The sequence below is a fragment of the Callorhinchus milii genome, unplaced genomic scaffold, assembly GCF_018977255.1.
Source record: "Callorhinchus milii isolate IMCB2004 unplaced genomic scaffold, IMCB_Cmil_1.0 Scaffold2, whole genome shotgun sequence".
Taxonomy (NCBI): domain Eukaryota; kingdom Metazoa; phylum Chordata; class Chondrichthyes; order Chimaeriformes; family Callorhinchidae; genus Callorhinchus; species Callorhinchus milii.
In genome coordinates, this window is record NW_024704743.1 from 39953298 (window position 1) to 39980850 (window position 27553).

At 38.8% G+C, this 27553-nt stretch overlaps 1 protein-coding gene across 1 annotated transcript in view; it reads right to left on the bottom strand.

Annotated features, from left to right (window-relative positions):
* Window positions 1-2093: 2093 nt before the first annotated feature.
* The window catches only part of LOC103183954 (cadherin-18), an 88796-nt gene continuing 63336 nt past the window's right edge, over window positions 2094-27553 (bottom strand). The window contains exons 7-11 of the mRNA XM_007901724.2: window positions 24388-24524; window positions 21380-21501; window positions 20526-20643; window positions 15539-15790; window positions 2094-2886 (exon numbers count right to left, since the gene is read on the bottom strand). Of these exons, the coding sequence (XP_007899915.1) occupies window positions 2396-2886; window positions 15539-15790; window positions 20526-20643; window positions 21380-21501; window positions 24388-24524 (1120 nt within the window). The 3' untranslated portion in view covers window positions 2094-2395. The remainder of the gene's footprint in view (window positions 2887-15538; window positions 15791-20525; window positions 20644-21379; window positions 21502-24387; window positions 24525-27553) is intronic.

Sequence of the window (27553 nt, forward strand, 5' to 3'; positions counted from 1 at the left end):
TTGAGAAGATCTGGGTTGTTAAGAACACCATTTGGCAGGTGCTGCATTTTGTTTCCAATCTGTGTTGTAAAGCCCTATCATTTGGCTCTTTCCTTTAACTCAACAATATTCTGGAGAAGCCTGATGCCAATATCAAGATTGATCAAATTGTCATTATTATGGTGAGTGATGGACAGAGATAGAATGGAGTCCTGTAGCTCAGTGGCTAGAGCACTCGCCTCGCAAGCGAGAGACCCGGGTTCTATTCCTGGCAGGGCCAAATGTTGGGCAAGTTTCCTTACCCTGTTTACCTAGCGGTAAGTAGGAACCAGGTTGTTAGTTGATTGGCAGATCACTTTTTCAGGGATAATAATCCTTCACAAAAAAAAACAATAATAATTTGGTCACTCAATCCACGACTGTTTGTGGGACACTGCTGTGCACAATTGGCTGCCGCATTTCGCCCACAAATATACAGTCAATTCGCTTTACAGTATAGTCTGTGAAACGCTTTGAGACATCTAGAAGACGTGAAAAGCGCAATATCAAATGCAAGGATTATTATTATTATAATTATTATATTTGTTTTTAGACTTTCTCCTCGCTCTCCTCTAACGAAGGTGATTCATTTTGTGGCAGGAGTATCAGCCCTTTCTCTTCTTTGGTTTCACTTCAATATGCTATTCTTCATATTTGAGTACAATCAATGGGGTTGAAAAAATGTTCATAAAGAAAACTGAAGCCAATTTCCTGCATGTGTGGAGTTCATGCAGAAAACACACTTTGATTCCAGGGGCTCTTTTCGCTGAAAAGTGCCATTTGCATTGCTTGTTTTCTTGAATAACGTTTTGCAACCCAAATGGATCTCGGCAGGTAAAGTCACAGCGAAGTCCAATTCTGTACCCGATGACACCTACTTAAAACACTTTCCACTAAACAATGAAGGTGGGGGGTGGGGGGATTGCTGTTGAGAGAAGATGTTAGAGATTACAAGCAGGAAACATGAATCAATTTTCACCTCATTTGCCCTTGAGATTGAGGCCAAATTTACAGCCCATTTCACTACCCTGGCTGAGTTGCTCACTCAGCACAAAATGAGGGAATTGAACCAATAATAGTGCCATAGGGAGAGCCCTACAGGAAAACACAAACAGAGTGATACCTCACTCTCTGTTATTCCAAAACATGTTCTTGCTTGCCTGCTTACATCCTTCCTTCTTTTCTTTGTAGAAATGCATTATCATTCATTTTTCTCTTCTGGTCCTTAAGGCTAAAGGACTCCTTTAGTACCTTATTAAATATTATTATTTTTCTTCAAATAAGAGTTACACAGTAATTGTCAGCTATCTACATAATAGGGTTACTTATAGTAATCCTTGCATTTGATAGAGAGCCTTTCACAACATTGAAATGTTTCATTGAAATGTTTCAAAGCGCTTTACAGGATGTACTTTAAATTGTATTTTGTGGGTGCTATAAGGCAGACAGTTGCGCGCAGCAATGTCCCACATTGAGTGAACAATTATTTTTATTTGGAGGGTAATCAGCCGGGACACCGGGAGAAACTCTTTTCTTTTTGAATAGTGCCATGGCATATTTAACATCCACCTGAACAGGCAGATGGGACCTCGGGTTAATGTCTCATCTGAAATATATTTATACTTGCTGCTTGATAACAGGTGCCAGTGAGATAACCAGTCATCCCACAAAGTGGTCGTCCCATGCTGGGATCCATCAGCGAGTGCGCAGAAGGAAAACAATTTGAAGTCAATCTTTCTTTTCTATGTTTACAAGACATTGCACATGCTTTTCTTTGTGACAGCATTGCACAGATCACTCTACAGTGTGGTCTCAAATGATATTAATCCCCTAGAAACTGAGTACTGCCCAGTGGAGTACATTATAGAGCAGGGATCAGTATGACATTACAGAGCTATTACAAGTGCACTATGCTCATCATCTATAATGCATTTCCTGTATACAAAATAGAAACTGCTGTATACTTGATTTTGCTCATTTCTGCATTTGAAAAATACCAATAATGTCTACAATTTAAAAAAAAATAGTGATCATGATGTTTCACAACACTACAGTTTTATTTCTGGATCTTCCCATATTCTTACTATATCAAAATATGAAACCAAACAACCTATTCTTAATCTATGTCACAGTCTCCTATTACGGATCAGTGGACTTTATTAAACAATAAAAAATATACACCAGGGAAAATATTTGTTTATTCTTTTATATTTTCAAAATGCTTTCTTTTCATTTGCTTGATGAACCCATGTTTCAAAATATTAAAAGGGCACTTGTCGCTACAGTAAAATTGTGTAACAATTGTAGCTTTCAAAACAAAAATCAGCTTGATTTTTTGTTTGTTTTACATACAAGTGTATCAGTATGGTTGTTGAAACTAAGTGGTTCTTTCAGAGTCCTCTTCTCCATACAGTTCAGCCAGCTTTTTGAACTGAGGTCCCCAGTCACCAAGGTAATTATAATCCTGTTCAGAGTGTGCGGTGACTGAATCTAAAGAACTTATCGAACCTGCAACTGATCCATAACCTTCATATGCATATGTCTGGAGAGAGTCATATGGAGGAACGCTTTGATCAAGGTCAGCCTCCTGCAGTTTTTGCTTAATAAACTCATGAATGTCGGAACTGTTCACGATTGATGGTGGTCTGTGTCTGGGCATGGGTTGCACGTCTGGCCTGACATCTCTCCGATACCTCACTTCCTCAGCCGCTGCAGGGTTTCTGAGGGCTGTGATGTCAAATGCCTCGGTGTCCTCCTCCCCTCCTCCCTCGTCATCATATGTCACAACGTTCTCTCTGATGTCTTCTTCGGAAATAATAAGAGGTTCTTTCTTACCTCGCTTCAGGGTGATGAACAGGACCACAATAGCTGTGAGGCAGACAAGCAGATATAGCAATGACTTTTCTAAGAAAACTGAAGTAAAATGCATCAATAGTAACACAAGGACAAAATAACACTAAGCAGGAAACTATGTTGAGGATAAATTCCAAGGCTTTCTAAATATGTTTCAGCTCTTGAGTAGCATGGATGTTTGAGATGGGAGGTGAAGTCATTTTGTCTTTTCTCCAAACTGCGTTGAAACAGACTGGTGTACTTTTTATTCAGTAACACCACAAGGATAAGGATATCGGTAGATTTATTGTTTGAGCTTCATTCAACTATTTAAGAGCTCTGAGATGTCCTTCCGACTTGAAATGAGCTATATAAAGGTAAATTTTATTGTGTATTATAATATACAATAATTAACATTCAAGGCTGAATTAGTGAAGACCAGATTGATGTTTTAAATACAATGTATGAATAAATAGTTATGTTTAATATATTCTCAAAGTTGCCCTCCTAATTTTCTATGCTCTGCATTCATACCATGTAATTTCATAGTTGAAACACGGTTGCTCAGTTAATGCTGTGATAATTTGGCAGTGAAAAAAAATCAATGTGGCCAAACAGAATCAATGTGATATTGAATCTGCTGAAAAAAAAATGTTTTCAACCCAATGTCTTTTCAAAGCAGGAAGATATTGAAACAGGCATTCTTGGCCCATTGCGTCTATGCCACTGCTTCCTCTGTTCTTCTTATTCCCCCTTTTTATATTTAAACAAAAATGGTATAACGAAGAGGAAGACTATTCAGGAAATGACATTTACTCTAGGAAAACATTTGTAAAGAAACGGGTTTGTATGAACGTGTTTGTGTGAAGTTGTGAAGATGGAAAGTTTTCATCACAGATTGTAACCTTCAAGATCTATCAAAATTGAAGGGAAAGAATTGAAGTCCAAAACCATTGATTTAGAATATCAGACAGAATGGATATAACCTCAGGTCTGAATGACTAATGAGTTGATCTGCCTTTCACATCAAAGATCTTTTGAGTATAAAATTACAAAGAATTTAAACGCATTGAAACAAACCATTTGACACAACTAGTTTATGCCAGTATTTATACAACAATATAATCTCCAACCATTCTAATTCTTTCTCCCTAAACTCCCCTCACCTCCCTCCATAGACCTCTATTCCCTTATCTCTTGTAATATTGAATAATCTGGATTTTATGGATGGTAGTGGAGGGGAGACCAGCGAGGAGGGCATTTTAATAATCCAGGCGAGAGGTGACAACGGCATGGACCAGGGTTTCAGCAGTTTTTGGAATGAGGCATTAGCGGAGTTGGATGAGTAATTGCTTTTGTTTGCATAGAACATAGAATCATAGAAACAGGAGTAGGTCATTCAGCCCCTCGAGCCTGTTTGCCAATCTATAAGATTATAACTGTTTGAAAATTAAATGGCCAAGTTATTTCCCAAGAGTCAAATGTGCATTATTCTGCATCAAAGATGCCCAGTTTGTATTACAACTGTTAATAAAACAAATATAATTGGTAATTTGTCTCATGGCTATTTGCGGGCCTTCAAATATACATTCACTCCATTTCACAATAAAGCCTGTGAAGCACTTTGAGACGACCTCCTGATGTGAAGTGCGCTATATCAAGTGCAAGGATTATACTTTAATAAGAACGCTGTCAAACATCAAGTGCATTGTTTTGAGTATTCCCTCTGAGAAATGCTATTAGCACAAAATAAACCCACCCCACAAGTTTGCTCTCATTGTATAGAATTCAGATGTTCTAAAATCACTTCAAGGCTTCAGTAAAATAACTGGTTCAAATTATTACTCGGTGATCATGTTCATAGTTCAAAAGTACTCATTCTATTAAGTGTTCAAGATAACTGTCTTAAAATTTAATGTTGCACAGATTTAGGAACGTTGTAAAATTCAGTTTTAATTTTTTAAGCAGTTTCTCTTTTTACATGGAGGAAATGTAAAACTATGTAAAACTTTCTTCCAAATTCTGACTGAATTTAAGAATTTTCGAAACTCTGCATGAACTTAAATTTTCAGATTATAATCTTAAAGTTAAAATGGTTATATATTTCAACAACTTGCATTGATATAGTGCCATTCAGGCAAGGTGGGGTCTCAAGAGCGCTGTCCTAATACTAAACAGGTGCCTGCAATGATTGGAAACTTTCAGTGGATAATCCTTGCATTTGATATAGGCCTTATCATGTCATTGAGACTTCTCAAAGTGTAAGTAATCCCAGAATTCTGAGTTGTCTCATGGATTAGCTTACTTTGTAAAAGCTGACGATATACATAAATGCATGAAGGCCAAGGACTATGAAAGGAATTTTACGGAACAAAGTTTTCTTCGATAACAATCCTTGCATTTGACATAGTGCCTTATCACATCTTCAAGACGTCTCAAAGTGTTTCACAGAATATACTGTAAAGTGAATTGACTGTATATTTTGTGGGAGAAATGCGGCAGCCAATTGTGCACAGCAGTGTCCCATAAACAGTGGTGGATTGAGTGACCAAATAATTTTTTTTTGAAAGAATTATCAACATCATCGTGGGCAGACAAAGACTTGTTTGAAACAAGCTGTTGGAATTTTGATAAGACGTTATGTCCTTTCAGAAGAGGGTTGTGTTTGGATTCCATTGAATTTAATACTAACAACTTGAAATGTAATTAGCAGCTTCTTTGCTTGTTGCAGGTATGTGATTTTACTTAAGCCAATCTACTGGGAACTCCTCTCTCCACTGCCCTCTACCAAAAGCTTAAAGGGAAGAGCTAAGTTTTGGGAATGGAATAGCTAACCACAGTCAATCCCAAGGAATGAGGGATATACTACAATCAACATGGATTGACCCACGTTAACAAGTCGATTCCTATATCAAGGCCGTTAGATTGATCCGATCAACCTATTGCAGTAAACTTTACTAACTCGTTTTAAGCATTAATTTGATTTGATGAAACGTGTAACTATGATATGCATTTTTATTGTTTTATCATATTTTATACTTAAAAAGGAAGTTTGTGTTAGTTCATTCTTCAATTTAGGGTCACAAATTTATTCGAACCTTACAAAAGTGCTTCACAGAATATATTGTAAAGTGGATTGACTGTGAATTTTTGTGGGCGAATGTTACCTATAGATTGCTTACACTCTGAGATATAATTCTACATGGAGTGCTATATAAATGAAAGTTTTTGTTGCTTTCTAAACATTGAGCTGAACATTTTTGTCAGAATCAACAATTTCAATTGAAATCGATTATTTAATATTTTCGTGTTTGTTCATACTTGGAAAGAGAGAAGACTTTTTCAAATGTTGTAAATCCCTTGGCTAAAGCCATAAAGAAGATGGGAGAATATTCCTGAATTATTAATGTGTCTGCTTATGTAGACAGCCGAGGAGCCTGCATCCTGAGATCTTTACCTTATAGAACAAGCTGAGAGATTTATTGGTCTTTCTCTCAGTTCTTGTATCTAACATCATTGTAAATTCTTGTATACTGCTCTGCTGTTTCAAAATATAATTTTCTAGCAGGAATCAGGCCATTGATCATAAGCAGTCACTGCACTTATCTTGTATCATTGGGCTATTGGAGCCTGATAACCATTTACTATTAATTTAATCAGGAGCTTGGTGAATTCCCTCTGAAGAGAGAATTTTTGCCTTGAGAGGAAATTCAGAAATACAACTGATAAGATAAGCCACTGTAAGACTGCTTAATGTTAATTTAAAAGCAGTCAAGCAGTTAGCATGTCACTAAGTATTAGAAACAGCTTCACAGGTTCTATTGTGTTACGAGAATGAAGGAAAGAAAACATATTCCTTTTTGTCAATATGCATGCATGTTACTGTGCCATCTTCCTTGATCAAAACACTGAAGTCGAAAATGCAATATTTGCAAGCAGATCTGCAGGCAGCAATTCTGAGTAGCAAATAGTCACTCCTGGCAGTAACTGGAAGTGAGTCAGACTGCCCATAAGAAGCCCACTAAAGAGCATTATATTAAAATGGAGTTCCCACGGGTCAGTGAGATGCCACTTCAGAAAATAAGCTTGTTTTGAATAGAAAAGCCACAATTTCTGCTGCAGAATTTGTTGCAGATTGACTGATAAACCAAAAAAAAGAATGGAGCAGAAAGGTTATAAAGGCACGATTGTCAATAATGGGGCCACCAGAGGCAGGTCAACACAACAGAAATTAGAGGCATAGGTGATAAAATAGTAAGAGAAAAGATTGAGGCCTCTAATTTTAAAGAAAGGCAGGAATCACTTTATGCAAATCTGTTTGTGAATATCAGCCCCAAATTTTCACTTAGTCTTTGCCTGGAAGACTATTTGTCTTTAAAGTTTAGGATAACACAGAATTGTGGAAAACTCCTAAATTCAAACGTAATATGGAAGCTCACTTCTTTTTAAGAATTGAAGAAAAACTTCCAAATTAAGGCTGAATTGAAGAATTTTCCAAAACCTGCAGAATTTAAAATGTTAAGACTACTGTAATTGGTTTTACAGAATAATCCAAGATGGGATTTCAGGCCTATCAAGAGCAACAACTTGCATTTGTATAGTGTCCTTCATGCTGAATAGCATCTGGGAGAGCTATCACATTTTAGACCCTTCTTTAAAAACATTTTTTGGGGTTATTAAGCCCTGATAGAGTCCTAACCAATAAACTTGTCTGGATCACTCCTGAGTTTAAGGCACAAGAGATATAAGGTCTTAGTAACATTGCCACAGCTAGTTGTTTTCCCTGCTAAAACATGGCTCACGTGTTGGTTTATTCCACAAAACTAAACATATAATGCTAAATTATACTTGTATTAAAAGTGCAATTCAATGTTACCTATTCCTTTAAAAAGTTTTTTGCGGTTATTAAGCCCTGATAGAGCCAACCAGCTTCAACTGAAGAGGTTATCCTTCTTAGTGGTAAATTTACCATCCTTGGTGCTGTGAGCTTCCAGTGTGATTTTACAGCAAATTTCAAGTGTCAAGTCAGCCAACAAATCCAAACATATAGTCACATGTATTTTTCAACTGTAAGCTAACACAGGCTTCAAAATGAGCAATTATTACATTGCAAAGCGGAATGCTTTGCCTCCAGTTTAACAGAAGACCAATATGAAAAATGATATTTGGTCTCATTGACACTCATACAGACCAACGAAGAACAGAAAGTCACCTCTACAAGCCCGCAGGATATCATTTCTGTCTTATGCATTATGAAGGACGCTGGCTACTCCATCGCTAAGCAAATATAATTGAAATAAATCACTGGTTTTATTAGTCTCATTTTTCTTTGTTATTGGTTGACTGGGAAACGAAAAGTACAGCAAGTGCATGTATTTTCAAAATTACACTAGCTTTCTTAAGGAATACAGTGTTTCAAAATAGCAGAAAAGACTTGGGAGTCTCTTTGGCAGAAACTGAACGAGCGAGAGCTGAAGCTGGTTGGCTGTGAGGGTGCCTGGAGATCCAGACCATCTAGCAAGTGAACTCTGCCATAGTTATTTTATGGGGAGGTGGTAATTTGAGATAAAGCAATATTTGGGCTGAAACGATGCGTTAGTAAATGTTCTTTTAGCCCAAACATATTTGAATGTCATCTTCAAAACCCTCCACTTCTTGCTCCTTCCTACCTTTCTGTGACCTGCTAACACCATATCAACCTGTTCACTCCCTCTGCTCAGCAGATTCCGGCCTGTTTCACCTCACCCACTTTCGGGCCTTCAGTCTCTCTGCCCCCACCCTTTGGAACTCCATCCCACAGTCCCTTCGGCTTGCTCCCTCCCTGCCTCCTTCAAGACGCATCTCAAGACCCTCCTCTTCGTCTGTTCCTTCGGTCACCTACCTACCCCGACCCTCCCTGGCCTCCACCCCTCCTGATCCCGATCCCCTGCTCGGCTCCAAATCCCTGACTGTCCAGCACATTGGGATGTCCTCCCGGCATGAAAGGCGCTATACACATGTAATTTGTTTTTGTTGTGAAGCTAAGCGCTGATTGCAAACATCACCAGCTCATGTTTTTGAAAACTTCCTTTATGTCAATTTCATTGAAAAGTGTAAGGGGAGAGTATTTTCAAAGTACTACCATGGGATTTTTAAAGTATACATGATCTACGAGAACAGATTGACTTGACCTTGATTTGACATCTCATCCAAAAATAGGAAACACAATACCCCCCAGTATTTTACTGGAGTCCAAGATAGATTGTGAGCCCAAATCTGGGATGTGAGGCTTAAAAACATACATTACGTTCATTAATGCATGGCACGAAAACAGGAGTAAAATTTTGAAGGATTGCTCGATGTTTGAATAATTTATTTTCCACTGATCTCCTTCCCGCTTAACAACTGCCATAAAAATCTCAACAGCTTTATATTTTTGTGTTTTGTAGGTGAAAGCAGCTGCCAATTTGCACATATAGCAGTCCCACAAGCAGCCACAATGATCAATTTTATTTGTCGTTCCTCGGTTTAACATCTCATCCAAAGAACGGTCTTCTCATCCGAAGGATGCAACCAAATATAAACAAACCTGTTAAATAAGACGAGCTAATGGATCAGATTGTGTCTTTAGAGTGTCTACATGCTGAACAGCAGGGCCAAATTAGACATTAAACACCACTGAAGTCACCATTTGCGGTGAACTTCACCCACAAAATATACAGCCAGTTCACTTGATGTATATTCTGTGAAGTGCTTTGAGACATCTCGAAAATGTGATAAGGCACTATATCTAATACTATAATATTATTATTATATCAAATGCAAGTATTATTATTATTGTTATTATTATTAACTTAATATTTTGTTACTTGACAAGCTGGAAGGTTTTATGGAATTCTCCAACCATATTGTTAGTAACACAGTAACAACCAGACTGGCTCTGTGAGGTAAGTTGTATCAATTAGCTACACAGGTTGGGGAAACTCTAGAAGACACAAGCTCATTCATACTCTCTAATTAAACTGCATGTCTGGGGGTGGATGGGAAACAATTCTGTTATTTACTACTTGCATAAAACATTCAAACACATCTGTGGAAACAGTTAAGGACTAGAAACAGAGGGGTGAGAATTCCAAACTGGGATATGTTATTTAACATTGGTGATAATTCACGTTAATGATAATTAGTTGAGAAATGCAGCCAATGCAGTCAGTTGCAAACTAAAAACTCCAATTGGTCTGCAGGCTGCATCCCCTCTCCCTGACTCTGTCATAAAGCTTGGACCCAGTTAGTGGGCAGTTAACTCAACAATAAAAAGTAAACCTGGTCTCAGCTAACCAGCAGTTCAATGTCTGAACCCACAGATCAGTTGTGTGCTCATTGTGTCAGAGTTGGGAGAGGGAAAATACACACAGATTAATCAAGGTCTTTAGTTATTTATTAATTGTGTTCATCACATTGTTCAGTGATGTGATAATTACAATAACTATTTAATACCAAGATTAATTAACATACCACAGTTTTTACCTGATAAATATGGGAGTCTTTACTTGCAATTATTTAACTTTTGAATGGATATTGATGATAAAACTTGCTATATGATGACAAGTGGACACTTGGGCCTTTTAGCGTCTGAACATGTTATCACTATTTAGTACCTCAAGTCAGTCATATTTTTACACAAAAGGCTTCCTTGCTATGTTTGTGGTATGCTTTGGGGCCTAATGTACTGAATATTTATTCATTAATGTATTGTAAAGGATTCATGTTTGTCTCAGAATTCATGTGTGCCATGGCTACAATCAATCAAGGATATTACCATTACATTCCCCTAACTCACAGAGCACTGCTGACAAACCACTCATTTAGTAGTGGTCTGTTGCTGAGAGCAGCATCTCATTTAGAGTTCTAAAATATCAGTCTGGTTATTGAAGGGTTTATCCTATTCATGTCAATGTTGCAATCAGGTTAAAACATATATTCAAGACACAGATTTTGAAGCCAAATTGTTAGTCAGTTGGACACTGTTTGAACCCTATAATGCAGAGGTGAATATAAAACAGTAGAATGCAGATGCTCACGCATTAATTTCATCTACAAATACATACTCAAAACATTTCACAGTAAAATTACGTGAAGTGCTTGGACTCATCTTGATGATGTGATAAAGTTCTGTATCAAATTCAAAGATTATTATTATATGGAATTGAGCAGTAAAATTAAAGTTAAGATACAAATGTAAAAGAAAACAAGTAAACAGGAAAGAAAAGTGAAGATCATACAAAGAAAATGTTGTTCTGCAGCATAACATTTTCTTTTCTTTAATAGCCCACAAAATATAGTCACTCCACTTTACAGTACATCCTGTGAAGTACTTTGAGACATCTCAACGACATGATAAGGCACCATATCAAATACAAGGATTACTGTTATTATTACTGTTCAAAGTAATTTTAGCTGTTTGAAGGCAATATAGCATGTAATGATACCTGAGCATCTTTAGAACTGAAATTCCATGACTTGCCTGATTGTCAGCAGAAATCTTAAAAATAACTAGCCCCTAGGACATGGAATCTACTTGGAGCTGCCAGCAGTTTATGAGATAAGATTATACTGCTAGAAGCAAAGCAATATCACTTGTCCCAGTATAGGCTGATTTGTACTTCCCCCTCCACCATCAAAGTGCCTCGGAACTGAGACAAGGTCAGTTCATATGCAATGAACCACAAGTTCCAAAAACACAAACATTTTAACTTGTACCATTGAGTTTTGATGTTACAAAGAAATTATTTTCATTGTTTGCCTTTTTGTCAAATTGTGTACAAAGTGTGTAATATGCTATTTCCTTGTTCATTATCCACTGTAGCCCTTAGCCCACAAATATACAGTCAATTCACTTTACAGTATATTCTGTGAAGCACTTTGAGATGTCTAGAAGATGTGAAAAGCGCTATATCAAATGCAAGGATTATTATTATTATTATTATTATTACTGTGTTTGTGGTATCCTTTCAATTCATGGTGGGAGTGGAATGTCTGATGTAGTTTAAATTTAGAAAATGTAATTTATTGTGGAGATGATGAATTACCCAAAGGTAGAAAGGCAATCAATTCCCTCGACACCACTCTCAATTCGGTGCAGTTGTGTTGTGCATTTGACTCGCATTTCACAGCTGCTGGTTAGTGAAATTAGGATTTTTATTACATAAACACTCACAGTCAGCCACTATCCCACTAATGATTCATTAATTTCAAGGTCCGCACTCTCACCTACAAATCCATCCACTCCTTGGCACGCACTTATCTCTCCAATCTATTCCTACCCTATTCCTCGCACCCATTCTGCTCAGACAATTTTAATTTGGGCTCGCTAAGTGCCCTTATCATCCCATTGGTAGCCAAACCTTAACTTTGGAACTTTCTCCCTCTACCACCCTGTCTCCCGCCTCTCTGTCTGGTCTTTAAGACCAGCCTCAAATTCTACCTCTTTAAGCATGGCTATGCCCACCTCCCCCTCCTCCTTCCTCCCCCATATTTGGTATTCAAACTCAACCTTGGAAAACGCTAGAGCTGGCGTACATCGACGGCACTGTAATGAATTATAATTGTTGTTGTAGCTCGAAGTCGGATGTACAACTCGAATCGATAGATTGTGAATATCTAAATTTAATCTGTGTATTAGATCTCACTATACAGCACATTTCGTTTGCTTGAAGTGAATAAACGGGCTGTGGGCAGGCCATCTGCATGATGAGAACTGCTATGTGAGCGTTGATGCATTTCTTTATCGCTACGTGCAAGAAATATCTGTTACAGATCATTAATTGTGTTGGTGTCACCTGTATCTAATATCTTTTTCTTTCAACTGGGGTTAATTAGCATTTAGCACCTAATTTTCTAAAACGGCCAAAAATCTGTGAGAAAAAAATACGTGTGGGATAATGTGATTAGATTAATTGGCTTAAAAATGATGAGGTTTGAGCCTCTCTCTAACAAAGTGTAATTTTCACTTTATTTTCTTACATGTATTAAATGCTAATTGGCTTTCAGGATATAAAAAGGAAATCTCAGTGTATTTTTTTAATCTTTAATCGAAAGCGATTAGTGAAACGTTGTGCTTATAAATGTGCAATGTCCAAACAAGAATAACAACTTGCACTTATGTAGTGCCCTTCACACAGGATAAGGTCTCGGAGAGCTGCATAGTGGTGGGGTTCAGACAACATGCAAGGGAGATGGGAGAAAGGGAGGTGACCATAGGCGTAGTCGAAGAAGTTTTAAAGACAGATGGTGGAGGAGGAGGGATTGAGTCAGGAATTTCCAGAGGTTAGGGGAGTTGTTGTTGAAGGCACTATAAACTGAGAGATGGATCTTTTTCCCACTTCACCTCCCCCAGGATAAGTATAAGTAAGGCACAACCTCTCCCCACCACCCATTAACAACCCCAACAGCCCAGATGTGACATTTTCTATTTGTTCCTAAAGCCTGTCTGAGAGAGAGAGAGATTAAAATAACATAACATGTAGGAGCAGGAGTAGGCCATTCGGCCCTTCGAGCCTGCCCCGCCATTCAATCATGGCTGATCTTCTAATCTAACTTCAGCTAATACCATAACCCTGCCTTATTCCCATATCCCTTAATCCTTTTTGCAATAAGAAACATATCTATCTCAGTCTTGAGTATGTTCAAGGATTGAGCGTCAACAGCCCTTTCGTGTAGTGAGTTCCATACATTCACCACCCTTTGAGTGAAGAGGTTCTTCCTCAACTCAGTGAGAAAGGGTTGGCCTCTAATTTTAAGGTTGTGACCCCTGGTTTTAGTTTCTCCAACCAGGGGAAACAATCTCCCACTATCTACTCTATCATGCCCTTTGATGATCTTATAGGTTTCTATAAGATCCCCTCTAATTCTTCTATATTCTAGAGAATATAAGCCCAAATTGGTCAGCCTATCCTCGTAACTCATCCCCTTCATCCTGGGTACTAACCTAGTAAATCTACGCTGCACCCCCTCCAAGGCAAGTACATCCTTCCTTAAACAAGGAGACGAAAACTGCACACAGTATTCCAGGTGTGGTCTCACCAGGGCCCTATACAGTTGCAGCAAGACTTCCCTCCTCTTTTACTCTAATCCTTTCAAAATGAATGCTAACATACCGTTCGCTTTCCTAATTGCTGCTGCACCTGCAGACTAACTTTCTGTGATTGATGTACAACGACACCCAAGTCCCTCTGGACGCTAACGCATTCCAACCTCTCCCCTTCTAAAAAATAACCCGCTCTACTGTTTTTGCTACCTAGGTGGATGACTTTGCACTTCCCTACCTTATACTTCATCTGCCACCTACCTGCCCAATCACCTAACCTATCTATGCCACGCTGCATTTTTTTAATGTCATCCTCTGTGTTGACACTTCCTCCTAGTTTTGTGTCATCCGCCAATTTAGATATATTAACTTCGATGTCCTCATCTAGATCATTAATGTAGATATGAAATAGCTGAGGCCCAAGCACTGATCCTTGTAGCACTTCACTAGTCACATCCCGCCAATCTGAAAAGGACCCGTTTATCCCTACTCTTTGTTTCCTAGCTGTTAACCATTCCCCAATCCACATTAATATGCTCCCCCCAATTCCATGGCCCCCTATCTTTTGAACTAACCTTTTATGCAGCACCTTATCGAATGCCTTCTGGAAGTCCAAATAGACCACATCCACTGATTCACCTTTATCTTGTTTACTCGAAATATCCTCAAAAAATTCTACGAGATTTGTCAAACATGACTTCCCTTTTGTAAAGCCACGTTGACTTGGCCTAATTATATTGTGCTCCCCTAAATACCGCACTACCACATCCTTAATCAGATTGCCAATTTCATACCAATTTCAGGGCAGTGCTGAAGGTGGTCTGGACCCAAAGAAATCTGTGTTTCTGATCACAAAGAATGGATCGTCTATATTAACACTTTAACCCAAACAATATCCTGTGTTTCGATGCTGCCTCTGAGCTGATAAGAATGTTGTTTTCTGTCATTCCAAACAAACAAAAATGCCAGCCTAAACTGTTCAAAAGTTCATTGAGCTATTTGTTCAAGGGGGAAGGGGAAGAGTTCGGATGTATATCCCTGCAATAATCCCTACATTTTATATTTTACCTTATCAGGTCATCAAGACATCTCAAGTGCTTCACAGAATATATTACAAAATGCAGTGACTGTGTGTATTTTGTGGATGATCACAGCAGACAATTTGCGAAAAGCAACTTCCCACATACATCCCTGGAGTGATTCATCAATTTTACTTTGGGATATTGTTGGCCAGGACACTGGGAGAAACTTCCTTTCTTGAAATAATTCAAAAATCATTGAATGAATTGCCATCTTTTCATAACATTGAATGTGATCACTTTGGACCCACTATAAAATGTCATATATATTCCCTTAAAATCGTATTGCTCATTTTCAGTATGTGAATCAAAGCATTTGAGAAACATTATATTGAAGATTGCTGACCTTCTGAAGCCACATCAAGCATCTGCTGTAGGTTTATGCATAGGCAGAATCAAATGGAAAGATAACAGTTTTATCAAAACTTTGTTTAAGTTTTAAATCAAGGAGAAGTATACCCACTTTTCAATTCCCGCAGTAATTCCCAAGCACTTTTCCGAACAGTTAGCTCCTTATTACGAATGGGTTTAAGGCGAGACTTACCCAGTAGGATCAGGATGCAGAGTAATATGGCAATCAGTGCCCCAGTGCTCAAACCCGCTGCGGAGAGATAGGCTTCAGTGCTGCAAGTTCGGACTTTACCCTTAGTGTTACAAGCACACACCCGGATAGTGAGTGTACCAGTGCTGCTCAGCACGGGGATTCCACTGTCAGAAATAACAATCGGTAGCTGATACACCTCCTGGAGATGCCGACTGAATTTTCTCCGCCGTGTCAGAACACTGGCTGTGCTATCTTTAAAAACAAACATTTTAGAGTTTAGGGTTTTGCTCAAACATATAACCTGAAGCAAAATATAAAAAATTAGGTATTACAAGAGATAATGAGTTCCGATTGCTAAAAAAAATCAAGACTTTTTAACGTGATTACCGGCTATAAAAATGTAACGGAAAAGATCATGATTTCTGTAGTGATCAGTATACTTTAGACTGCATTACATTTTCATTCTCTTTACCCGTGATATAAAGCGGTACCTGAAAGAGTAACTTTAAATGCTTGCTAGCTGGAACTTGGTAGAATTTTCTTGTGAGACGTAAACTAATGGAAGCAATGTACCACAACACAAATTCAGTGTGTGCCATTTTATATGATTCTCCGTATTCACTGAATTATGATTTTGTTGATTTGAGCGCTGGTTGCCACAACACAGACATTGGAGGCAGTGCAGATTAGAGCAACAAGGATGATCCTCAGTTTAGAGGAATGAGCTATGAGCAATAATTAGATAAGTTTCGGCTCTTCAATCTGGAAAGGAGAGGGGGACCTTATAGAGGTATAGAAAAATGTAAATGCAAATCAGAAAGTAAATTTATAGTGATTCTTTTGATGTAATGAGAAGACGCAAGAACTATTTATTTACCCTGCAGGCAATTAAAGACCAGAACAGGATTCCAGGATAATGGTTGAGGACGTGATTCTGAACGTATTTTTAAAAAAAAACAGCTTGATGCTTAAATGGGGGGATAGTATCTTGAAGGATGAGATCTTCTGGACAAGATCCCTTGTGATCTTCAAAAACTGGTGTTTGAGTCACCAATTGGATTCGCTCAATTAATCAATTAATTAATAGGCATCAGAATGGAGGTTTTCATCTCATTAATTAGAGTCATATTCAAGGTCCAAAAAGGTTAAAAGATAGTGTTCTAAACAACTGTTGGTTCGATTGAGACAGAAATATTTATTTTAAATTACTGAAACAGTTGGTTTAAAGTTTGTAGGGAATAAGAACTATTTGCATGGGTCAGGATTATTGTAGGTAAAAATATTCTGCTGGAATATAATTGTTTGCAAATTAAGATGATGTACTTTTGTTTCTAAAAATTAAAATCTTTACTAACAGAAAGGATTTACTGAAATAAATGTACATTACATTGGGCTTACTCATGTTATATGCTGGATATATACATTTATATATCCTTGCCATAGCAATGCAGTTAGAGAGCATGGGACCATTGAAGATTGCTCCCTCATCATCCATCAATTAGGGACGTGTATTTTACACAAAAAGGCATGTTGCATTATTTATCATAAAGAGATAAAATATAATAATAATAATCCTTGCATTTGATATAGCGCTTTTCACGTCGGGAGGACGTCCCAAAGCGCTTCACAGAGTGAATTGACTGTATATTTGTGGGCGAACGCGGCAGCCAATTGCGCACAGCAATGTCCCACAAACAGTCGTAGATTGAAAATGACCAATTTATTATTGTTTTTGGTGTTGGAGGGATTATTATTAGGCGTGTGGAGTAAGGAAACTTGCCCAAGGTTTCGCCCTGCCTGGAATTGAACTCAGGTCACTCGCTTGCAAAGCGAGTGCTCTAACCACTGAGCTACAGGACTCCACAATGTTATAATGTTATACAGCATCCAATACTCCCTCCTCTCTTAAAAAAACAGAAAGCAGATTAAAATAAAATATGTAAAATCCCATAGCTGGGTGACTGAGCAGCATGTTGGCAAACTGTTAAAGCACTACTGTTAAGTGATTGATCACTTCCCAACTACGTAGCTAGGTGGGATATTTTGTATCACTAGAGCATCTCTCTGTAGTGACAGAGAAAGAAAAAGTGTCAATGCTTTTCCTTGCTCAACAAGCCTGCTTTCTGTTTGTTGAACTTGGCCATTGGATCCAATGTTTCGTACAATACATATATATTGTACGAAACATTGGATGTGGAGTCCTGTAGTTCAGTGGTTAGAGCACTCGCTTTGCAAGTGAGAGACCTGAGTTCAATTCCAGGCAGGGCGAAGCCTTGGGCAAGTTTCCTTACTCCACACAGAGCCTAATAATAATCCGTCCAAAACCAAAAACAATAATAAATTGGTCATTTCCAATCTACAACTGTTTGTGGGACATTGCTGTGCGCAATTGGCTGCCGCGATCGCCCAAAATTATACAGTCAATTCACTTTACAGTGTGTTCTGTGAAGCGCTTTGGGACTCCCGACGTGAAAAGCGCTTTATCAAATTCAACGATTATTATTATTATTATTATATATATATATTATGGTAGTTTGGGACATATGTGCATGCAACCACCAGGAAGATGGAAGGCGAGCTCGATGGACCTTGATCTTTTTTCGTCTAGCATTTCTTATGTTCTTCCCACTAGAAATCCACCTCACTGTTACACGGTGCCTCTTCGTTGATGGCATTGATGAGTGATTCTTGAGAACTCGCCTTTCTTATTCACTCCTCGGGCCGTGTGGGCTCCCTGCGGGCAGCAAGGCATGGCTGCTGGGAGGGCCTGAGCCTTCTTGGCTGTGGTGTAGATTGGTGCTGTTGTGCAGGAACTCACTGGAGTCGTACAGACTGAGACAAAGTGCTTGGACACTTAACTCCTCACCGTACAAACAGTATTGCAAGTTACTGTGAGCCTGCCTTTGGCTGAGAGATGATTGTAAAGATTTTCAGATACATCAAAGCTCAGCGAGTCCTGCCTTCTCTGGGAGTGTTCACCTCACCAGTGGCTTATTCACAGGACCAGCTCCGCCCTCTGTAAAGTGATCTCCTCTACCCATGGGCACTACACATTGCCCATCAATAATATTTAGCGCCATAAAAGGCTGTCCTGAAATATAATTCCTGGTTGTGACTTTCCGGTTATTTGGGGTTATTTATATCAAAGCCCCAGTTACTGAAAGATTGGCATAACTGCTTTTCAGTCTGTCATCCTCATGGAGAGCATAAGCACCAAAAAGGCTGAGTGGACTGAATGGCCTGTTTCCATGCTGTACATTTATGTGAAATATATCAACAGGAAAGATGCATTTCACCTACAGAACATACAGTCACAACACTTTACAGTGAATCCTGTGAAGCACTTTGAGATATCCTCCCAACATGAAACATGTATTATCAAATGTCAAGATTATTTTTATTATTTTATATTATTAATGTTGGGAGCTAAAATTTAAATAAAGCATAAAGCCCTCCTGAGACATTTTCCTATAAAGACACTATATATATGCAAGCTGATTTTGTTGGCGTAAATAATGAAAAAATACTTAACATGTTAAATTAACAGAAAGCACAATATGAACTTTCTTAGATAGGAACACAACTCCATTGAGCGTTGGCTACAAAATTCATTTTGTGTTGTATTTCATATTGTGTTTTCAATCTACCTAACAGTGGAAAAATAACATAACATGACTCTCAAAAGTTTTTAACAGGAAAGCAATTCCCTAAAACTGTACAAAATGTGTTCAGTATTAACATTAAATCACTTGCAAGTTAATTAATTGGCATATCCAAATTTGTTGTTTAAAATCAGAATTCTGTTGATTAATGAATCTATACATTCAGAAATTAGTTCTGAGAGTTATTTGTAATTTCCAAATCAATTAGTATATTTAAAGACATATTCTTAATTTATATATGTTAATTAATGTCTAATTAACAGACATAATATATTTATAAATTCAAGTTAGCTGATGAATTGATTTAAACTTCAGAGCTGTGAATTTCATTTACTTTAACCTACATTTACTTCAACTCTCAATTTATTTTGATTTTTTTCCACCATTTTCCTTCACTCTCCTTCTCTATCGCAATTTTTAAATTCACTGCGCATGGTGCCGTTTCTGCCAACCCCCCAGCCAACAATTTATTGTTCATGTGTGACCCTTTATCCTGAGTGCTGCTGGCAAGCACTTTGAATGTGAGAAACTTTGAGAGCTGAGTCCCAGTTCTGATATTACCTCCAGGCAGCATTGCTGAACCGCCATCAGGAGTGGGAGCCCTTGCTGATTTCCCCCTCCCCAGCCTGGGTCACTGAGGCCAATCATACTTTGTAAACTGTCAGTCACTGCTGTAAGAAGTAACCTTGCAATCGATTACAACAGCATGTCGGGGCACGGATGGCTACCAAATGACTGCTACAGATGCTACAGAGTCAGCACCTGAGTAAGTTATATTGGTCTTAAAATATCAATGAACTCAATGCACGCAGAAACAGTGCAAAGCAGTAATTGTTAGTTACTGAACCCGCTAACCTTCTGACCCAGTTGTTAGAGTGCTTTCAACTGAGGAAAGCTGGCACCTAATGCATTTCTTACAAGAGAAGATATTGTTTTATTGTTGTTAATTTTTAATTGACTAGTTGTATGTATTAACCTTATTAGAGTGTAAGTATGATTATTGAACAATAAAGATACTCATCTACAATGTTTTTAAACCCCAGGCTTGAAACGGATTGCAGTGAGGGCAGGTTTTGAACTAGTTTTTGAAGAGATTGGTGGATGGAAAGGGAAAGGAACTGGTTCCCTTGAAACATGTCAGCCCCAGAATTGTCTCAGACTACCCTCTCCCCTTTGTTCAATGAGGGCAGCAAAGAAGGCCAAAGGCACCAAAAAGCAGATGTAAAAAAGAAATATATCTTACATGTTTACAAAATATCCTTATGTGCACATTCTTGTGGTGGATCCTCTGCTGAAAATGCTGGAGTGTCTGTAAATTGTCTTACCTTCATTGTCCCGTACTGTAAAGTTTGGGTTTGGAGGAAACTCCGTAGCTAGAGAGAAATGAAACCTGGGTCCATTTGCAAAGTCATCCTCATCGATAGCCATCACTCTTTGAATCACCTGAAATAAGAAACACAATGGTAATCAGAGTGATGTTTTCATCTGTATAATAACAGACATTACATTACATTACAACAAAACCATCTTTATTCAGGATTTGATGTAAAAATGACCCAGTGACTAAATTGCCATGAGACCCAATAGGAGTCACAACAACAAAGCAACAGAAGCACTCTATATCACTCTCGATGAAATGCATAACTGCATGAACTGCACTCCACAGAATGTAATTCTAGGGCAGAGTTCCCAGGGATCATTGTAAATTAATTCCAGTTATTAGAAGGAGTTGCTATATACAATATATTATTTGAGAATTACTGCAATTTAGACCTTAGATATTTTTTAACATGTAAAGTAAACAAGTGTTGCATTAGCATAAATATTTTATTGTATATTGTCTGCAACATAAAGCAAGACAAAAGGTTATGGATTATAAATATGGATTATCCTTTTATTTGTTAAACTTCCTATAACATAAAAATAACTCAAAACACTTCACAGGTAATTGCTGTGAAGAGAAGTGACTTGTGTATTTGTACATAAAAACACAGGATAATAATAAATAATAATAATAATCCTGGGATTTGATATAGTGCTTTTAAAGTCTCAAACTCCTTGACAGGTTTTACTGTTATGTATATTGACTGTATATTCTGTAATTGATGCTTTACTTTCTCTTTTGATTCACTATTTTGTAAGCTTGTGAATATTGCAAATGGAAATGTGAGTTGCATACTTGTCCAGGTTTGGCATTCTCACAAACAACTGTGTCATAATCCTTGGCAAGCTCCGGTTTGTTGTCATTAACATCAAGAACTCGAATAGCAACTGGAACTTGGGTGAGCTGAGTTGGATTGTCTGAAAAATACAAAGGTCATTACAAAACAAGCCTCTATTTTTGTCTCCAATCTTCTGCCTTCTCAACTCATCCGCTACAAATCTCACCAGGTTTAGCATTGATAAGTCAAAAATAATTTCTAAGTAAGGTGCCAGAAAAAAATATTAAGTTTCAATGTGTAGAAAAGTGTCATCATTTAATTGTTATTTTTATTTTCTATTTAGCAGCAAACAAAAGTGTGTTGATTTAATTTTCCACTGCATCAGAGAGATAATAACCCTTACATTTGATATTGTGATTTATTATGCTGTTGAGATGCCTCGAAGTGCTTCACAGGAATTATCTTAAAGTAGTGCCTATTTTTGTAGGTGAATGTGGTAACACATTACACACAGCAATGTCTTACACAAGCCATGAAATAAATGACCAATTCTTTTTGGGGGACTGCTAGCCAGGAGAATAATCTTTAATCATTTTATCAATCTTTTAGAGTATTTGAGGGAGTTGGCATGTTGCGAAATGGAAATGTTCTCTGCTTTAGACATAGATGTTAATACCATGGAATCCCAGGTGAAGTGCAGCATAGCTCAAAAATAAACAATGATCTTTACATTTGATATTAAACATGCTCAAGTGCTTCACAGTAATTACCATTAACTGAATGACTGTATTTGTGGGTAAGCACGGTAGCCAAATTGTACTCTAACAGCCAGGAGGTGAATGAGCACTTTAACTGGAAATTGTACCTGGACAACCTCCCTTCTTGAGTATCCAATGGACATATATTTAGTGATTTTCGAATAAACGAATGAACGAACAAACAATCGAACATTTGTATAGCGCCTTTCACTTCGGGAGGATGTCCCAAGGCGCTGGATAATCAGTGTTTTGAACCCGAGCTGGCGGTCGGGATCGGAGAGGGTGGAGGACAGGGGGGTAAGCAGGGTGACCGAAGCACGGTCGAAGAGGAGGGTCTTCAGATGGGTCTTGAAGGAGGCGACGGAGGGGGTGAGGCGGAGGGATTGTGGGATGGAGTTCCAAAAGGTGGAGGCAGAAGGCCCGTCCGCCGATGGTGGGATGGGTGAGGCGGGGGACATGAAGTAGGCTGGAGCCCTCTGAGCGGAGGGTGTGGGCAGATTGGTAGGGAGTTAAGAGATAGCAGAGGTAGGAGGGAGCAAGGACATGGAGGGCTTTGAAGGTGAGGACCAGGATCTTGAACTCTATCCTCTGTGGGATGGAAAGCCAGTGAAATCAGCGGGAATGGGGATGATAGGGTCGCGGATCCTGGTGCAGGAGAGTACATTGGCTGCAGGGTTCTAGATGATCTGCACCCAACTGAGGGAGGAGTTGGGGAGGCCGATAAGTAGGGAGCTTGTGTAGTCAAGTCTGGATGTTATGAATGCGTGTGTGTCTCGGGGGCCTGCGGTATGAGACAGTGGCGGAGCCGGGTGGTGTTATTGAGGTGGGGGAAGGCGGAGTGGGTCTTGGCATGAATTTGTGGTTCAAAGGATAGTTCAGGGTCAAACAAGAGATGCCAAGGTTTCGGACTGGCTCACTAAGGTGGAGTGTGCATCCTCGGATGGTGATGCTGTCCGTGCCTGAGATGTGGAGGCGCTGACGGGAGACAATCAGGAGGGCCTCGGTCTTGTTGACTTTCAACTGTTAGTTCTCATCCAGGACTTGACATCTGGCAGACATTCTGTCAGGACAGCAGTGGTCCTGGAGTCAAGGGTGGAGGCAGAGAGGTAGAGTTGGGTGTGATCTGTATACATGTGGAAGTTGACCCCATTTCTGCGGGTGATGTCACTAAGAAGGAGCGTAAGATATTGAAGAGGAGAGGGCCAAGGACAAAGCCCGGAGGGACCCTGCACAAGACGATGCTGGGACTAGAGGAGAAGTCGTTGTGGAGATGAAATGGAGACAGTGTGAGAGGTAGGATCTGAACCAGTCAAGGACAGAACCATAAAGTTTTTAGGTGAGAGGAGAGGTGGTGGAAGAGGCAGCAGAGAGTTCAAGGAGGACAAGGAGGCAGATGAACAAAGGGGCATTTGTAACTTTTCCCAAAGCTGTTTCTGTGCCGTGGGCGACACAGAAACCTGATTTGAGGGATTTGTGGGAGAGGAAGAAGTGAAGCTAGGAAGCAACAACTCGTTTCAAGACCTTGGTAAGGAAAGGGAGGTTGGAGATGTGGCATTGGTTTGAGAGCAGGGTTTTTAAGAATAGGAGGGGTCCAAGCAGGGTTTTTTAAGAATAGGAGTGATGATGGACGTTTTTAGAGGGTGGTAACTGTGCCAGTGGACAGCAAGAGGATTATGATGTCTGTGAGTAGCAGGGCAAGGATGCAGAGCCGGGAGGTAAGGAGGGTGGTAAGGATGGGTTTGAGGGAGCAGGTGCTCAGTTTCATGTGGGTTATGGTGATGGTGAGAGAGGAGGGGGAGACAGGTTCGTAGGTGTAGATGGAGGGATGGGTAGGGGCTGGGGTGTGACGGGGCGATGGGGAGGGGATAGTAGTAGCAAGGGCAGATGCAGCTGAGTGGATCCCCTCAACTTTGTTTCGAGGAAGTCCAGCATCACCTTGCAGTTGGTGTTGGAGGAGAGGATGGGCGAGGCATGAGAGGGTGGGCGGAGGAGCTGATTGGTGATGGAGAAGAGTAGTCTAGGGTGGTCCTTGGCTTCCAAGATTCTCTTGGAGTAGAAGGATGGAGGCGAGGATGGAGCTGCAAGTTTTAATCTGGAGGACATCTAAAACATGTTTTTGAATAGTGTCATGGGTTTTTTAGTGTTCAACTGCAAAAGTAAGACTGCAAGGGAAATAGTCCACCATAAAGACACTACAGTGTCCAAGCCAATTGATCAAGATTAATAAGTTTACTAAAGTTAAGAAAACTTTTTACTCTCATACTTACCAAGCTCTGATGCAATGACTGAGATGTTGTGCCAAGGCATACTTTCTCTGTCTAGTTGCTTTGCAGTCTTAATAGCTCCACTGTTGGCATCTATATTGAAATACCTCTCTGTGGATTCACTGCGCTCAATGAAATATCTAAATGAAGGAAGATATTGTTTCAAATTTACTTGAAGATTCAAAGATACAAGACACAAAATAACAAAGTGTACAAGAAAAGAATGATAAATCTTGCTTGAATTATGTAGATTAAGTCTAAATGATTTATTGCTTTGTCTGCCATTCTACTTTCTCATTTAAAACAAGGTCTATAATTTCTTTCATTTAAGACAGATTTGCAGCTATACTAAAGAACATAGCCAGAAACTTAACTGCAACTAGTAACAAAACAGAAAGATCAGGAAATAAAATCTTCAGTAATTCCATAAATTTAGAAAGGAATTAGACATTTGAAGAATTTACATAGAATGTACACCACACTTTCAGCCCAGCTAATCTGTGCCAGTGTTTATAACCTCTACCATTGCAACCGTTGAACAGTCTGGGGAGCACGCAGGAAGTGGAATAGTTAAGTTGGCTCATGTGGAGAAACACATCAGCACAGACTTCATGCCCAAATGGCCCATTTTTGTAAAGTAACATTCTAAGATTCTCCATGAAGAGGTGATCTAATCGGGCAAGAAGGAGAGATTGATGTGTGCCAAAAGCATGGCCTGAAAATTTCACAGTTCGACAATTACTCAGATAGCTTTCCCAAATCTGGTGTAAAACAAAGCAACATCAACTTGCGAGGACAATCTGTGTGTGTTTCTCCTCCTGACATCATTCGTCACACTTCAAAATACAGTCGTATGCATTCATGTCATATTTTATGGCAGATACAATCAGCCAGCTGATTGACCCATGGATTTCTCAGACAGTGTGTAATAGAGAAACATGTGGTGGACAAAGATGTAAAATAAATAACATGTACAATGTATTCCAGCTTTGTATTAATGACCACCACGACAGCATATTAACCATAACTACTGTATTCGATTTTCAGTTGAATACCAGATATAATGATCCATTCATTTGATATAGTCCATTATCACATCATCAAAACATCTCTAATTACTTTTAGATTTGATTGCATGCTGACTGTATATTTGTAGGCAAATGTGGTAATTAATTTGCAAACAGCAATGTTTTGCGAACAGTCATGAAGTGAATGATCAATTTTATCTGGGGGATTGTTGACTAAACCAATTGAGACATACTAATTCAAATTAAAGCTTATTGAATGAAGTTAACCACCTGTAGCGGTCTCGGTAGTACAGTTCCTGAGCTAGGAGGGTCCGCAGTATTCTACAGCACTGCTGATGACAGACCAGCCCTCCTGGCTCATTGGTAGGACTTGAAGGGCAGACTGGTGGTCACAGGGAATGAGGATTTTTCCCACTTGGATACTATTAACCCTGCAAACCAAAGCAGGAAGTTTTTGTTGGCTTCCTGCAAGCTGTGTAGGCCACCTTGCTAACCAAAAGAAATCACACATACAATATATATCCAATTCTTTTTCCTTATATCTGTGTGATGGTTTCTTTAAAACTTCTGCCATCAGAAGTCTAGAGGACTAATTTAAGGAACAACTGTTCCACAGCCCCCCGAGAGTTTGGACACTGTCTTGGGAGTTGGAGGCAGGCTAAAGATGTAGACAAGGGTTTAAATGATATAACTCATCTGGAGCTACTAAACTATAGATTCTCTGATCCATTGAGCCTCCACTTGCCTTGCACATTTAATTTTCTTGTTTTTCAGTTTGCTGAGAATGTAGGAAAATCTGTCCAATGAAATTTTGGAAGGCAAAATACAACTTTCAAACAGCACAGATATAATGAAATTCAGTGTGGATGACATTTGTCTTGTTGCATTACACTTTCATTGTGATAATTAGCACAGTGTGTTCTTTTTGTCAGCTATCACAAGCAACACTTCATGAAAGTTGAAGATTTTACTCTGATGCCTTCAAACTACAACTCCACAGCGATCAGCTTCCACTATCATTTTACTGATTCTGGCTCAACAATGAAATGAAAGGAAAAGGAAAGATGAAGGTGTTAGAACATTACATGGTAAATTCTGAACTCTATCCTTTGAAGACTGCTGTGATCAATGTTTAAAATTGTCACTGTGGCTTTGTTTTGAAGACAAAACAGCTATATTTGGCGATTGAATTCAACAGTTGCCCATCTTAGGCAATTCGCCCAAAAGAAAGAAGTCACTTGATATGGTTTGATAGCTATTTAGTTATGTAACACTGACTGCAAGCCGTTAAGGAAAGGTGCTATTTTATCAATATTTGCCAGGTCCTGTAATGATCTAAAATATATGCCTCCATTCCATCATATATTTGGCCTCAGTGCTATGGTCAGATTATCAGCAAATCGGGCTAAACTGTGGCTTTGACCTACACCGTATTCCCAACCAAAGCTGCAGTAATATAAACAAGAGTGTAATAGTAGGTAACTTTGCTGTTTTAGAACATAGGTTTCTAAGCACAAATCAATCCACAACTTTTTGGGGACACTGCTGTGAGCACTTGGCTGCTGTGTTTTTCCCACAAAATATATAGTCAATTCACTTTACAATATATTCTGTGAAGCGCTTTGAGACACCCCGAAGATGTTATAAGGTGCTATATCAAATGCAAGGATTATTATTTATTATCATCAATTAGATTTTATCTGAAAATGTGATCCAACTGAAATTAATTTGTCCATAGCACAGGAAATATGTGGAGTTATAACACTGGAACTGCTTTGCATCTATGTCATGTTACTGAGAAGAACCATTTTTGAGCAAAGACCAAATAATAATAATAATTCTTGTTGAGTGTTGTTGATAATAATTCTTGTGTTTGATACAGTGCCTTATAATGTCTTTAAGATGTCTCAAAATGTTTCACAGAATATACTGTAAAGTGAATTAACTGTATATTATGTAGGTGAAATGAGGCAGCTAATTGTACACAGTGTCCCACAAACAGTTGTGGATTGAAGTGATAAATTTTTTTTGAAGAAATTATTTCCTCGGAAAAGCAATCCACCAATCGACTAACAACTGGGTTCCTACTTACTGCTCGGTAAACAGAGGCGAGTAAGGAAACTTGCTCAACATTTTGCTCT